The sequence below is a fragment of the Aquila chrysaetos genome, chromosome Z (assembly GCF_900496995.4).
Source record: "Aquila chrysaetos chrysaetos chromosome Z, bAquChr1.4, whole genome shotgun sequence".
Classification (NCBI taxonomy): domain Eukaryota; kingdom Metazoa; phylum Chordata; class Aves; order Accipitriformes; family Accipitridae; genus Aquila; species Aquila chrysaetos.
In genome coordinates, this window is record NC_044030.1 from 24,199,089 (window position 1) to 24,215,611 (window position 16,523).

General features: G+C 36.9%; 1 protein-coding gene across 3 annotated transcripts in view; it reads right to left on the bottom strand.

Annotated features, from left to right (window-relative positions):
• Window positions 1-3,219: 3,219 nt before the first annotated feature.
• Window positions 3,220-16,523, bottom strand: part of WDR36 (WD repeat domain 36) — a 37,370-nt gene continuing 24,066 nt past the window's right edge. For all 3 annotated transcript variants that reach the window (XM_030005061.1, XM_030005062.1, XM_030005063.2), the window contains 8 exons: window positions 16,193-16,272; window positions 12,475-12,582; window positions 11,198-11,295; window positions 9,567-9,709; window positions 8,800-8,916; window positions 8,481-8,562; window positions 5,952-6,139; window positions 3,220-4,166 (listed from right to left, as the gene is read on the bottom strand). In XM_030005061.1, coding sequence (XP_029860921.1) covers window positions 4,017-4,166; window positions 5,952-6,139; window positions 8,481-8,562; window positions 8,800-8,916; window positions 9,567-9,709; window positions 11,198-11,295; window positions 12,475-12,582; window positions 16,193-16,272 — 966 coding nt within the window. In that variant the 3' untranslated portion in view covers window positions 3,220-4,016. The remainder of the gene's footprint in view (window positions 4,167-5,951; window positions 6,140-8,480; window positions 8,563-8,799; window positions 8,917-9,566; window positions 9,710-11,197; window positions 11,296-12,474; window positions 12,583-16,192; window positions 16,273-16,523) is intronic.

Consider the following 16,523-nt stretch of genomic DNA (forward strand, 5'->3'; position numbering starts at 1 on the left):
ATCACAAGATATTGTCCTTGATGTCTTGGATGAAGGAATAATACAGGAAGTAGCAGGTGAAATATCCACTTATATCCACTAGCAAGTAGAGATTATTTTTTATTTCTGAAGAAGTGATTAATGGCAAACAGTTGCTCACCATTTTGATGCAGGGAGAAGAAGGACAAAATAAAAGGCTAAGAACACGAAGCAATCAGAGCGATTGGTGTAAGACTGGAACCAGCTTTAAGAATAGTCAAACACTCCTGAAATAGCAGTGATGACTAGGAATTTTGAGGAAAAGACAAAAGAATAAAGGAGGTGGGATACCACTAACATCTAAAGACTATTTTCTGAAGGAAACAATTGAAGTCTTCCAGGTAGACTTCAAACACATTTGTGTATGATATAAGAAACTGCATTAACACATTTAATGAGATCACCCAGACTGCAAATATTATGTCAACAGGATTATACATCAATTGTTCGCAAAAATTAGCTTGCTGGTTCTGCTTTCAGACGAATGGCCTGTTTGGCAAAAAGTATGTCTTTTTTCTCTGGATTACATCAAGTAGTCCAGAAAAAAAGAAAGTAAGTAAAAAACCACCACCCTCCACAAATCTTCCGAGTTTTGTAGACAAATCTTGTACATACAGATTTAAACATCTGTGCCCAAAAAAGGTTCTTGCATGTCAGTGAAAAAACATGTGTGCACTCAGTAAAACGAAGTACCTCCTTCACAAGTAGAAACCATTTCACAACTGCTCTGTGAAGCGTGAAGACTAGAGCACAATTATTATTTCTCACATTCAAGAAGTAGCAGGGGCATACATTAGAAGATAGCAGGTCTGGAGTATACAAGCAGAAATACATTATTTCCCTTAGTATTTAAATAAATAGTAGGTCCCATTACTACAGGATGTTGTGAAGGATAATGGGTTCCAAAAGAGATTAGATGAACTCACAGAGAACGAACAGGTCTGTCACAGAATATTAAACACAACTGTTAAGAATACAGCTGGGTCATGAAGTACCTAAATAGCTGTCTGCTGAAAGCTGGTGTGATGTGCTTGAGAAAGGATCGCTTTACACATGACCCATTTGCTAGACCCTTTGCATCTATTCCTTGCTCCAGCTGGAGAAAGGACACTAGGCTTGACAGATCTTTGCTCTGATCCAAGAGGAAAGCTCTTTATCCACTGTTCCTTCTTCTACTGAGGCAGGTCCACAACTACTGACTTACTAATCTCTTAATATTCTAATGTCTTGGTTCAAAAAATGATTCTTTAAAATCTTCCAAATTAGTTACAGTAACACCTATAAGCTCAGATGTTTATTATGTATTAACATTGAAGTTTGAGAGATTTGGGACTGCTTCAGATCCATTCAAGAAATTCGGAGTAACGGGTATCACCAGAAGCTAATCATTCTATGGTACAAAGGATTTTCTTAAATCTCAGTGTTAAACTTCATAAAAAACCCTCAAGTGTACATCATTCCCATGGACTCCACATTCTCAGTCCTAATTGGCTAGAATGCCACAGTCTGTAAACTTCCATAGCATTTCTCTGTTCTCTTCAAGCTTTAACATGAGTCAAAGTTATGGATAAAGAACAGCCAGAAAACAGAAGCTATAAAAGCTGACTTCCCATCACTTTTGCACTCCTTTGATAACCCTGATGACTTTTCTTGCAAATTTGAGCAGCCAAAAGGATGCTGATCTCATGATACATATGGAATTGTTGCTTGTTTCAGGCAGTATTCCATACTCTACATTGCATGTACATGTCTGCAGATAATTGTTCCAGGATATATAACTAAAAAATGGTGGCATTACAAAAAAAAATCACGTATATAGAACAACAAAACCACACTATTGTTTCAGTCTTATGCCAAATGCAATTAATTCATTGTCCTGGTCTTGGCTGGAATAAAGTTAATTTTCTTCTTAGTAGCTGTTATAGTGCTGTGTTTTGGATTTAGGATGAGAAGAATGTTGGTAACACACTGATCGTTTTCAGTTGTTTCTAAGCAGTGTTTATACTAAGTCAATGACTTCACAGCTTTTCATACTGCCCTGCCGGCAGAGGCTGGGAGTGCGCAAGACATGGTGAGAGGACACAGCCAGGACAGCTGACCCAAACGAGCCAAAGGGGTATTCCATACCATATGATGTCATGCCCAGTATATAAACTGGGGAGATTTTGCCAAGAGGCACCACGGCTTGGGAATTGGCTGGGCATTGGTCAGTGGGTGGTGAGCAATTGCATTGTGCATTGCTTATTTTGTATATTATTTTCCCTTCCTTTTCTGTCCTATTAAACTGTCTTTATTGTAACACATGAGTTTTACTCCCCCCCCACCACCGCCCCGCCTCTCTCCCCCATCCCACCGGGGGCAGGGGCAGGGAGTGAGCAGCTGCGTGGTGCTTACTTGCCAGCTGGGTTTAAACCATAGAATCATTTAGGTTGGAAAAGACCTTCAAGATAATCGAGTCCAACCACCAAACATGCCCACTAAACCATGTTCTGAAGTACCCCATCTACGTGCTTTTTGAATACCTCCAGGGATGGTGACTCAACCACTTCCCTGGGCAGCCTATTCCAATGTTTGACAACCCTCTCAGTAAAGAAATTCTTCCTAATACCCAACCTAAACCTCCCTTGCCTCAACTTGAGGCCATTTCCTCTTGTCCTATCTCCAGCCACCTGACAGAAGAGACCAACACCCACCTCACTACAACTTCCCTTCAGGTAGCTGTAGAGAGCTATAAGGTCTCCCCTCAGCCTCCTTTTCTCCAGGCTAAACAGCCCCAGTTCCCTCAGCCACTCCTCATAAGACTTGTGCTCCAGGCCCCTCACCAACTTGGTTGCCCTTCTCTGGACATGCTCCAGCACCTCAATGTCTTTCCTGTAGTGAGGGGCCCAAAACTGAACACAGCACTCGAGGTGCAGCCTCACCAGTGCCAAGTACAGAGGAAAACATGACACCACCTTTCAAATTTTCTCATGAAAATTGCATACATTTGTATTAGTTACTCTGTTAGTCCATGTCTGCAGCTGAAGCATGTGAACTACAGCAAAGGCCTTGTTCAGGAGATTTTTCCGCTCCGAGGCAGTACTCTCAAACAGCAAAGTTTAAGTTTAAAGATAATCCCACTCTTGAGTTCCCAAAATCTGCCCAAACCTTATTATGTGAAACCTAAATATCAATTCATAAAAATAACACCTGACTCAAAAATTTCCCATAACTCAAAGCTTTTATTTCAGTAATCTTTATCTCCTTAAGAAAATAATACTAATTTGTCTAAGAAATTTAGCCTCCAATAGCCTCTAATTTAGAAATTAGAGCAAGAAACCTGGTTATAAAAAATGGGTGGGTTTTTTGGGTTTAGGTTGTGGGTTTTTTTCAAGTTCCGTCATTTTTAGTGCAGCTAGAAACCTTTTCTTTCAGAAATAGGTGTCTGAGGCAAAACAGTGAACACAGCTTGCCAAAGGGAGAAGAAAACTAATTTTTACAAGCTTTACAGAAACGCTCTGATTGCAGAGGAATGAAATTTTTATATTCATTTGCTTTAAACTAATGTTAATAAATTGTTAAGAATTCAGACTCTTTGTTTTATTTTTGCATCAACAATAATTGTTTATTAAGCAAAATATAGGTTTTGGTTTCCTGCACAGAAATTACATTCCCACTTTTTTTTTTTTTTTTGCAAGTAATTTCTTCATGCTGATTAACATTTTTGGTCATGAAAACATAAGGTAACTAGCTACGTTACCTGTAGCCATCCAACTGTTTGTTCATTGATAACACAAACTAATACAACATGAATATTTAAGCTGCACATATTAATTTTTGCTCCAACTGAAGGGAACAAAAATACTCAGTTATGCACGTTCTAAAACACTTTACCATACACAGATGTATAAAATACAGCATCAGAAGTCCTGGTATAATTATTGGGATCCAGTATTTTTGGTAATAAATCATACTATTATTCCAAGGGGAACTTCATGCAGATAAAATCCTTAAGTATTTTACAGCAAAGCACTTTTCATATATGTTAATACACAGAGGCTCTGATTGAAGAGAGTCTGCAAATAAATCCAAGTTTCCTCAAGTTGTGTTGACAATCTGGATATTTCTTCCAATAGGTTTGGCTCTGATGACAGAATCTTAAGATGTAACTGAAAATTAAAACAAGTAGTTAGTGAAACAAATACAGATAATAAAAAAATTAAAAGATCAGTTTCCTCATTCATTCCAATACTTTGCTTTCAGGAATTTCCCAAGTAAGGGAAGGACTCTCTTCCTTCAATTAATTCCCTCTATTTACTGCTGCCTCCCTTTTGCTAGTCTTTTACAAGCCGTTTTACTCCAACATATGTATTAGATAGGATAAGGCAGCAAAATGTCTTAAATGTGTTATTGCTTTACTAGATCTTCTTCTGACGCTGCTGCTGAATCTGTCCTAATCACACACTTCTCTAGAGGGTAACCTTCTCCTCTTTCCAACCTGCATCACAAATTCCTCTTTAGGCTAGAAAGGGTAAACAGATGCCCTGAGGTCAATCAGGATTATTATTTTAATTATCTGTGTTGCATAAAGCAAGAAGAATGAAGCCAGCACACTCTATACTGATAGAGATTATGTCTTTCTATGTAATAAACAGTAACCTTGGTAAAGCATAAAAAAAAGAAACCTCCCAATCTCGTAGAGAGGCAATACATCATTACCACTTAACAGATGGAATAGTTATTCTCCTGGCTACACTTAAATCTAGGAGTCTTGCTAAGCTCACAGCTGTTTTACTTGGAACCTACAACAAAAGATATTGGTGTTCATGTGTCACAGGGTGAGTTTATATTATTCTACTGCAGTTCAAATCCGGAGTACATTTCTGAAGAAAATTACCTAGCTGTCCCTAATCTACTTTACAACAGCTAAGTTTCTTTTCTATGAAACTAAACAGAAAGATGAATTCTAACATCTAATATTGCAACTATTAATCATATCCAGTCCATAGGACCAGACTAATAATAAAAAGACATGATAAAAAGCCACTGGTGAATGAATATCAAGACGTCAACCCGAAGTGTTTCACTCTACAGATCTACTTCTATTCATCTGCACTACTTATTCTTGTAAAAGCTGTCCCACACATTCTATTTAACCCCAACAAAAGGAAACAAGCAAGTTGTATTTGTCCAGCATTACACTCTATCTTGAAAACCAATCCCTGCAATATTGCTATCAAGAAATATTCAGTTAAATAGACAGTATTGCATATGTCTGAATGTTTATAACAACTTTTTTACTAGTAAACTGTAATTATTTGCTTTCCCACAGTTTCATAAATCAGAGTATCTTGACATGGTAAGCATTTGTATATCAGAAGGGTTTCAACCTTCTGCAGAACCACCTTCTCTCTAAGAGTAACTGCTACTGTGTTTTATCACAATAACTTTCTAACTTCCACAACCTGGGAATAATTTCATTAGCTCTCTGATGCTTAACAGTTGACAGAAGAAAGGCAGCCCACTAACATGGAAGATGAAAGTCAGGCTTGCTGTGTCTAGTGATAAGTCTAACAAAATGTCTGTTGTACTTCCCCAAATATTGTGCATTGAATTCTTGTCTTACTGAAGACACAGCATATCTTAGCTTAGCAATTAACAACCATTAAAAAAAGTTAGGTATGTTACAAAAATAAAAACAATTCTAAGTAATGAATACTAGAATAAAAACTGTCTGGCATGGTCCTCTTCACAGTATCTGGTTTTAGCAAGTTTTTCTTGACTGTGACCTGATGAGTTGCCAAATTATCCAATACATTCAGTCAGTCATTTTAAAACCATCCCCAACAAAAACCACTTAAGATAATTCTTTCAAGGAGACAATTTACATCCTTTTACTGGACAATCACCATTTTAAACAGGACTAATATAGAACTTTATAAGAAAATTGTTACCTTTAAAAATAGTGCAAGGTATGCCTGCGCAAGGTCAAAGTTGTACTTCTTATTCAGCATCATCCCAATCATTCTCAAAAAGCTTAGCATCACCTCCATTGAGCCACCACCTTCAGGGGCCAAACCCCTTAGTTCTATCTCAATGTTAGATGGTCCCAAGCTTTTCAGTAAGTTAAGTGGAGCTGTATCTGTGTTAAAGCATTGAGGGATACATTATCAGTAATATTTGCAGAAAAGAATTTTACAAATCCTTCATGTGGACACGTTTATTCCAAAATTCTTAAGCAGTAACTGTATGTTTCAAGCTTCTACTGTTTCCTTATTTTTTTTCATTTTCTACAAAATGCCATCCTGCCTTTAATTTACTGTACCATCACATACTACAGCGAAGTGTATCTCTAATAAGACAGTTGCATTTTATTTGTAAGTTCACCTTGAAAAATACAAGTAACATCTTTGTATCACTTTTTTTCCCATTTCTGTCTTTTAAGCAGAACAAAATTTCTTATTAACCATGTAACTTTGTCATTTTACATCTTGGCAAGAATCACCTATATACTCAGGACTTCAAGCTATTACTGCAAATACATCCTAGAAGAGACAGGGTTCTACTTTTACTAGGAATCTTTACAGTGTTTACTCTTACTGACATTAAGCTAAATCGAGGATCATCTGGTGCACTCTAACGTAGTTATTACTTTTGTAAAGTGAATTCCTCCTGCTTTTCCTGTGACCTGGGGGGGGCGGTGGAAATCTTTTCCCTGATAGAAATACATGCAATTTACAAATTCTTTCCTCCTCTTCGTAAATGTTCTTCCTCAGGATTTCTACAATCCTACCTGATCTTTGGGAATTCCATCCACTTGCTTTAAAAATGCAGAAATAAAAATATGTATGGTTGCAAAGACAGCTGTTGGTAAAAACATTTTTAAAAATGTCCTCTAATTAATATTTCTTTTGCTAAGAAGTACAACTTCTTATACTCTTATATCATTGTAAATAATGGTATCAGGCATTGGCTAATATTCCTTCGGTAGTATAAATCTGCTTCCACCTGTATTTGATTCCTGTGAAAATCATTAGCTAGTTTTAAATGTAATTGTGATATTAACAGTACTAAAGAGATGCATTAATTCATTTTTGTACTGTGACATTAAAAAACCAAGCATGGAACATACTATGAGGTTGGTACATATACAGTATGGAAAAGGTGCCCAGCTCAATCTGTGTTCACAGTCCTGATGTGAGGTACGAAACCCTGTCTCCATCCCAGTGGTAAGCCAAGATGGCTTAGAGTATAATACTATTTCTTTGCATAGTCTAGTCACCTTTAGAAGAGATGCTTGTAAACTAGCAAGCACAGAGCCATGTTACACACCAGCACCTTCCTGAGTCAGGAGCAACAGGCTCCCTGGATTGCGATTACAGCACAGACCCTGGAGCACACCTGCCTTACAGCAGAGAGGTGGCCTGAGGGAGGCCCATGGGACCACTACTGCAATGCACCATAGAGTGCACTTGCTCCCAGGTACAGCCAGCCTCTAGGTGCTTGGTTAGGTTTTTAAATATTCACCTGATATTTCACTCTTCTCTGAGCAGCTCTGAAGCGGCTTAATAGACATTATCAATTGCAATACTAAAAACACAGCATAACAACCACACCCTGTTTGTGATAGGTAATAAAGTTCTATGCACAAAATGTTTTAAGTGCAGTTGAGTAAGCTGATCATCCCAAAAGAGTTTAAGAAGGGGTAGAAAAACTCCCAGAATAACTGCCTTGTGGACAGGCTATCAGTGACTGTCCATTTACATTTCCAAGGCATGATTCCAAGGCATGATTCCAAGGCATGATTCCAAGGCATGATTCCCAATCATTTCCAAAAATCTAAATTTTCAATGATTCTGTAGCAGCACAAGGTAAACAGGGAAAACAGCAGGTACATTCCACAGGCAACTTAAGTGACTGAATTTCAAAACGAATTGAATGTTAAAAGAAATCCAACAGCTTATTTTTATGTCAATTATTTCTTCTTAAGCTTTAAATTACAAAGCAATCAATTAAAGCTCTGTATTTGCTGCATGTTTAGTGAAGTAGCCCTTGAAAATAGAACTTGCTAGGCAAATTATGTTTTTCATGTTTCGGTGAATCACGACTATTGCTTACCAGATCATTCCCTTCCTTTCTTACCCTAGAAATAATACATAGCACCTCTTCTGGGTGAGATCATCACAATCTCCAAAAGAGTCTAACAATCTTAGGAACGTTACCTTCTTTCTCTATGTGGGTTTTAGCCAGAACTGGGCTCCATGCTGCAGGCAAGCTGCAGTACCAGAGAATCTTTGATCTAGATTGGCTGTCTATGTATTAGCCAGCTTTATACATAACAGGTCCTTCTCTTTGCCTTTGCTACTGTACTACGCATTTTTTTTTCCTCATAAATGTTACACACAATTCTGGCATTAGAAATCAAACATATATCAAAATATTATTAGGATCTACATTTTTAGTGAAATGTTTTCTTAACTTACATTCATTAGTGCTCAGGGCTTCTTCAAGATGAATGTAGAAATCAGATTTCTGTGCCAGTACTCCAAGGTTTACGACCTTTGACTAGACCATGGAAGTATAAAAGAGTGTACATGAATACGCAAACATATTTTTACATCTCCATTAGATTCTTTTCCTACTGACAGAATAAAAGACTTTCAGAAAGAAAGCATTAATGTAATGTGTTAAAACTGGTACTTTGAAGTCTTCAGCAAGATTTCACTCAGCACTAAAAAGCACTTAAGAATTTTCTTCTAAAATACACTATATAAACACTATTATATTGATTCTTGTTTTTACCTGTGTATCACTTTCTTCCTCTGGAGCAATGTATCGGGGTATAAGACCAGGAACTGTTGGTATGAAGAAAGGGGCTGACTTGGGAACTTTTGGTGGCTCTCTTGGTTTATTTTTTTTCTGTTAATTAGATATTTGAATTAAAATCATCATCATAGTAAGAACATGTGGGAATTTTCTTTGTCAGGAGTTTTATTTTTTAAATACTATGAAAACTGCAAGGACTAACTGCAAAGTAAATACATAAGTAAAAAGTTTTACCACTAAATAGGAAGCTACTATCTAGAAGAAAAACAGCCCCTCTCCGAAATCCCAGAAACTGTGAAAAGTACCATATAATCTTCTACTGCAAAATCTTGAAAAATACCTGAAAAGTGGGATCAAATTTTCTGATTAGGTAAATGCAGCTCATAGAACAAGGGCAAATATATCTGGCTGTATACTACTATTTTTTGCACATTCCCTCTTTTTCTGGTTATGAGAATGTCCAACAGTGATTTGGAGGCATAACCTCAAACAGCTTTACAGGCACTTACTAGCTGCCTTGACATCAAAGTATCTGCCTTCAGACATCTCTTTTGCATGTTGCAGAAATAGTAATGGCGAAAGTTATGAAATATTTCCTCCTTCTCAAGACTTCTTGAATGTCCAAGAGAATGGTTAAGACAATTGTCTGTTTTACATTACAGGAGAAATAGCCTTATGTCCTTCTTAAAAAATACAATCCAAATACTACAGTAGATAAGCAATGGTGTACCTAATATCATTACCTTGATAACATCAAGACTGAGGAGATTTTTCCACCTTGATTCCGGTAATGAGGAAAGGGTCACCAGCTGCTCTCCCAGTTGCTCAGGCGAGACATATTCTACCATTTCATCACATGTTTCTTCATCTCCTGCCACATCCACATCTTTCAAGAACAGATATCTTTTATGAACATACATACTTCACATTTATTTGTTTAAAAATCAAAACATGATTCTTTTGCAATTTTTGAAAAACACATGCATAACAGCTATATAAAAGGGTGCTAGCATACCGTATAGCTGAAAAGCTACAAAAGCAATCTTTATTAACCCTATGAAATATTAAATTTAAATTGAAAACAATTATAGCTAAAATGCAGAATTGGATAAACAAGATTTTGAAGACTATCAAGATTTATCTGCTTTGGCTGAAACGATATAAAAGCAATTTATAGAAGTCCTAAATGAAGAACAATGGATTACTTTTAAAATTTTGTTAACTGTTTTAAAATATATGCATCACAATTTTAGTTCTGAGTTACAAATCTGCAAAATCTTTGCCTTTAAATACGCACGTTATTCACAACCTCTTCATAGGTATGACTGAAGTGGCACATAATAATGAAGAAAATCTCAACATTAAATCACAGCATCACACAACAGAAGATATGCAGCCTGTCATTAGGTTTTCTCTAGACTTCCTATGTAGTCTTGACCAAACACCTCTACTTTCCCTTCCTTTTTTCAAAATATATGTGGCTAAAACCACAGATGTGATAGAAAAGCCTAAAACAACCAAAAAATGTAAACCATTAAAAGCTCTGAGCATCTAAACAGGAACTTTACATTTGCTGAAGACAGACAGTGAATTAAAGCGTTCAGCCAGGATCAGTTTATAGGATTAAAACATTCGAAGTTTTCAGATTAAATCCTGTCTCCCTAATTTAAGTATCTAAAATGAGTGTGTGCTTAATAAGTATGATCTTGCTCTTTTACACAGTCAATAGCTAGGTGTGCTTCTCCTCCAGATGGAGATCTAATGTAGACACTGCTAAACTTGGGCAGACAAGGTCTCCATCTAGAGGCCTTCAGAAGCACAACCATTTCTATTAAATATCACAAATGCAATTTAGGCCTTTCTTTCACTGGGAATCTAGCACAGATACACGGCAGGTCAGCTGAACTGAATTCTTTTGCCAACAAGACAATATACAGCAGTGAAACTACGATGGCATACAGGCAGACAAAAAAGTTGGAGGGAAGTGGAACAAAGAACAATCCCCTTCCCAAAGCCAAACAGTAACATTAATTTCAAACTGGCCTCACAGATGTCAAAACAGAAGGTATTTACACAAGTCTGGGATTAAAGAAAGGCAACAAATAGCACAGATGTTTTTATTAGCTACAAAATCTCCTTGAAGATGTGGAGATCATAACAATGTAATTCTTTATGTCTAAACATAGAAACATGACTAGATTTTAGTAAATAATATCAGCATATGAGTAAGTATGCCAAAGCCAGCAGAAGCAATAGGAACAGCTCAGAGAAAGAATACTAAGACGCAGTGAGTTTTTACTGAGGAAGCAAACCATCTTCTATTTGAAATATAATACCAAACTGAAAATAAAATACTCTTTCACCTGAAGATTACCTTGCACAGGGCAGGTGCTAGGGCGTGTCACCATAGAAGGTTCATAATCTGCCGGCAGAGGCCGTAAAGAGACAAGTGAATACAGAGAACGGTTTGACCTGAAAAATAAGACAGGCATTTTAAAAACAATCTTCAGGTGAATGGGAACAAGTATTTTAGACATAATTTTTACTACAGTCTAATACTACTGCACTATGGTAATTCAACAGGTTCTATTCAAGATTAGTTTTCCTCATCTACCAGATAAACAAGATATGAAACATAGGAATACACATCATCTGAAAGCCTGAAACACAAAATTTATGCTGAAGTATTATTGCCAAGAATGTTTAATACATACGGCATTATCAAGTATGATTACTTCAATCATTGCCAGGTACTGTACTTACTTGAAATTGCAAAATTGCCCATCTAAAAAGCTTGCTTTGTACTTAATATGTACAATACATTATGCAAATATATATGATTCATCCTGCTTTCACAGAATTTCAGAGTAGTACTCTTAGCAAATTTTCTTGAGGTTTGGAACATGCACACAAGTCATTCTTGCAAATGATTTTTTCTGTCAATATAAACCAGGGCTAGGTAAAAAAATTTGTCATTATTCACAATGGAGCACTTTTACTTAAGCATAGAAAGGTGAACACCCCTCAGGCAAAACTACACGCAACAAATGTAACCTGAAAGATCTATCTATCAAAAGGAAAAAAAAAAAATCAAACAAACCACTTAAAAGGTGTGTTACTTCAGTACTGGACGTGACCAGTCATCTGCTTTAAACCATATCAGGAGGAAATTGAACCAAAACACATTTTACATCTGCGCTGATCTATCATTAATAAACAGAAATAATCACAACTTCCAAATTAGACTTAGAAATCTCAGAGTATATAATACAACATTGTATACCAGGGCAAGAAGAAAAGCCCTTCAGAAAGTAACAATATATGAGCATTGACATCTCAAGAGGGGTAAAAAAAAAATAGCAGAGACAAAGAAAAACTTTAGGAATGGCATAATACAAATTCTTCAGAGTAAGAAAGAAACATTTAGAAAAAAAAAGAACATTTAATTATCAGAATAAATATCTTAACTGCAAGAGATTTCAAGATTTATGAACCACAACAATGCAGAACACCTGTCTTAATTAGAACCAGAGAAGACAAAACCCTGGACATGATACTTTGCAGAACAATTCTCTATTTGCAATAAAGGTGATTAAAAGAATTCTTCTCCATCTGAAATTCTGTGTAGAAATAGCTATATTACATACTCACCATAAATAAATTCCAAGATCATCCACATGTGTTGAAGCTAGAAAATCTCCTGTAGGAGACATAGCAAGGCTCACAGCTGCAGAGTCTACCAAAAAACAATCTATGAGGCTAAGGAGAAAAAAAAAACACAACAGAGACTGAACGCAAGCAGGAGACTGGAAGTATGTATACGAACTAGTATATTAGAAGTATTCAAATACGACATATAAACTTAGCAAATGTATGGCACTGTGCAACAAACCACCCACCTCTATGAAACTCTCCAAAATCAGCTAAAGCTACCTCCTTAGACATCCACATTCTGTAGAAAATAAGATGAACCATCTGTTCACATTCAACTCCTTATGCCTAACACTAACCTTCTCAGGAGCCATAAATTTCATACTTCAAATCAGCCCCATGCTGCTCTGAGCTAATCTTTTAATGCTCTACCATTAATTGTCAATTCCCTCTCTCAAGATATTTCATATACACCTGGGTAACACTAGAACCTAATGCTCCTAAAGCAACGAATGAACTGTACGTTGCAAAATTTGATTATCTGCAATAGTTTGTTTTGACATTACCGTATCTTCAGCCTGATATACCATTGCTTGATAATTTCTTTCACTATTACATAAAACTGAAAAAATACCACATAAAAAGGAAGTTTAAATATTCAGTAGTACGTGACTATTTTAACAATAAGCCACTTTTGAGTTCTGGATGATGCCACAAGTCCTGGATGATGGACACCCTAGTAGACTTCCACTCAACCCCAGGTTCATAGCACTGCTTGTCACTTGTTGAGGTATAAATTCCAGTTACTTCAAATTCTAAGAAGCAGTTAAGTTTGACAACTAGTTCACTGAGAGAACAAAAAGAACAAAAGGAGAGCTTGAATACTTTGTTCTTGTTTACAGACCAAAATCAAAAGCAAAGTGAGAAGTGATGAGAGCAACTAGTTCTACGACCCTGTTGTGTTTACTAAGCATAGAAAAAATATTGATGTAACAAAGCAGTTTAGAATGTAAAATCTTGTGGGCATGTATTTCTTAGGTACTGAGCACTCCTGTAACGGTTTGACAAACCATGTTAAAAATAAAGGCCATTTTTTTCACTGAATGGAATGTTTTATTCCTTCTGCATGCTGTTAGACACACGTTACAAGCAAAAAGTAATCAGGTAAGAGCCACATCATTCATCACTTTCAACGTAAAATATACAAACACTAAACCCATAAATGCCAGAATGTGTATCAGTTACACAATACATTTTGCACACAGTGCATAATGGCTAGCAAATTTACCATAAATACTGTTTCTAGTTTCAAACCTATCCTTTTACCACAATCTTTATCAGTAACTGAGAAATACTGTTCAATAAAGCAACTGCAAGGAACAACTGCAAAACAAAGTTAACACTAAATTAAATTTTTCTACTTACTGAATTTAAATCATGATTAAAATTACAGACTGGGGGGGGGGGGGGGGCAGGGAGGGGAATCAATCCACTATAGGACAAGGAGAAACATGCTTGCAATTTTTACACAAAATGTACAGTAATTGCTAAATGAATCCTGCCTGGGGACTGAATGCATTGACCCTTACACTTCCTGCCTAACTGCAAAAGTGAGACAATGGAAAGTATAAAATTGCTGAGCTTACAGTATCAACATGTTTCTCAAAAAGCCCTACCTAAAAAACATGCACTAGGAATACTTACATTATGTAAGGACAGTTAAGCAGCATTCCCAAGTAAAAACAGATGTTCAATAAGTAAATGGTATGACATCTATTAAAGTCAGTTGGTATTTTTCATAATGTAGGACTTAGTCATCTAAAAACATGTGTTCCATCCTTTTAGAAGGACAATATCAAAGCTGAGTCTTTAGAATGCACAGTTCGTAATTAATTTTTTCTATTTATGAGCAAATATACCACAGTAGAAGTTAATCAAGCATCTGGCTTTTTATTAAAAGCTGCTTTTCTTTTTCAACACACTCATCTCCCTACAGTTACAGGAAAACCTTTCCTTTAAATTCTGGAAGAACAATTTAACCTAACTACTTTCAAAAACAGGGTTTGTCATGTACCTGCCTAGATTTCAACTTTACCAGAATTTCTTGCAGTTACTTAAGAGAGAAGACACAAAATATTTACTAATGTGTTACATGCGAACAAGAACTAGTGTTAGATTACTTTTAAAAAACCAGTATGGATGGATTCTTACTGTAAAGTGTTAGTTATTAAAGAAATGGAAGATAAAAGTAACATTTCTGAAGTTTTATAACTAATGCTGCAATTTTTTGTAGGCACATCATTTTGGAAAGGAAAGAGGGTTACAAAGAGGAAGTCCAAACAGAGTGCTAATTTCCCTCCCATTTATACCGGAAAGAAGACAGTTACTGTCCATCCCATCCCATTTTAGACTAGTGTCATTCATCATGTAAGAACAGGTCAATTGTTTGTTGAGATTCAACACACTTTTTGTAGTTAAATGAAAACTTTTGCAGTATACAAAATTATTTACCAAACCACATCAACAAAAGTAATCAATCCAAATGAAACCATTCAGTCCCATGTATGACTAGAGCTGCACACTGCATAGCACTACTTCAAATTACTAAAAATCTACCTAATGTGCTGCTAAAAGAATGCACTGACAGAACTTGAAGTTACTTTTCAGCCTGTTTTTTCTAGGCTCCTGAACTTCTTGTGTGTACTTGTGTACTTGGCCAAATTTCATTTTGGGAGAAGACTACTCACAGTGGGTCATAAAAGAGTGTTTTTGGCAGTTGCAAGTATGCACAAATGAAAAATATAACTGAGGTAAAGCCTATTGTGTTGCTAAAATGAATGTGAGAACAGCCTTCTATTTACACAACCAACTGGAGTACTGCATCCAACTCTGGGGCCCCCAGCACAAGATAGACATGAAGTTAGAGCAAGTCCAAGAAAATGATCACAGGGCTGAAACATGCTTCCTACGCAGAAAGGCTGAGAGTTGGAGCTGTCCACCCTGGAGAAGAGAAGGCTCGGACGAGACCTTCTTGTAGCCTTTCAATACTTAAAGGGGCCTTACAAGAGAGACTGAGACAGACTTTTTAACAGGGCCTGTAGTGACAGGACAAGAGGCAATGATTTACAACTGAAAGGGGGTAGGTTTAAGTTGGACATAAGGAAGAAATTTTTTACTGTGAGAGTGGTGAGACCCTGGAACAGGCTGCCCAGAGATGTTGTGGATGGCCCAACACTGGAAGTGTTCAAGGACAGGCTGGACAGGCCTTTGAGCAACCTGATCTAGTGGAAGATGTCCCCTCCCCATGGCAGGGGCTTGGGCTAGATCTTTGAAGGTCACTTCTAACTCAAACCACTCTATGACTCTGAATACTTCAGCATATCACACAGCAATTCACCTTAAGCAATCTCTTGCCATTTAGATCATAGTGCTGCTTCCAGACAAATAACAAATTCACACTCATTCACACTACATGAAAACTCCAGGTTTCATCACTAGATCTTCAGGACATTGTTGTTCTGTATACCCAGAAAAAGGCACACATTGCTAGCATCACACACAACCAAAATACTGGGTACTGAGTTGTTACACCATGTACAACTGAATATCACATAGTACAACTGGGTGACAGAAAATCAAGCCAGAAGGCTTTTTACCACTTAACAGACAGAAAGGGGATTATAATAAATTTCTGCTATATGTTTTTAAACTGACTCACCATCCAGAGGGAAGGTCCCAAGTCTTAATGGTACAGTCCATTGATGAAGTTATCAGCCAACGACCATCAGGACTGAAAGTCTGAAATAAAATAGTCCATTTAAAGGCACAACTAACAAGTCAGTCCCTACAGCAGGTCCTGTTTAACACAGTTCAAGATTAGATTACTCCCTAACACCAGGATGAAATGGTCTGGCCATGTCGTGGTTTAACCCCAGCCAGCAGGTAAGCACCACGCAGCCGCTCACTCACTCCCCCCCACCCAGTGGGATGGGGGAGAAAATCGGGAAAAAGAAGCAAAACCCACGGGTTGAGATAAGAACAGTTTAATA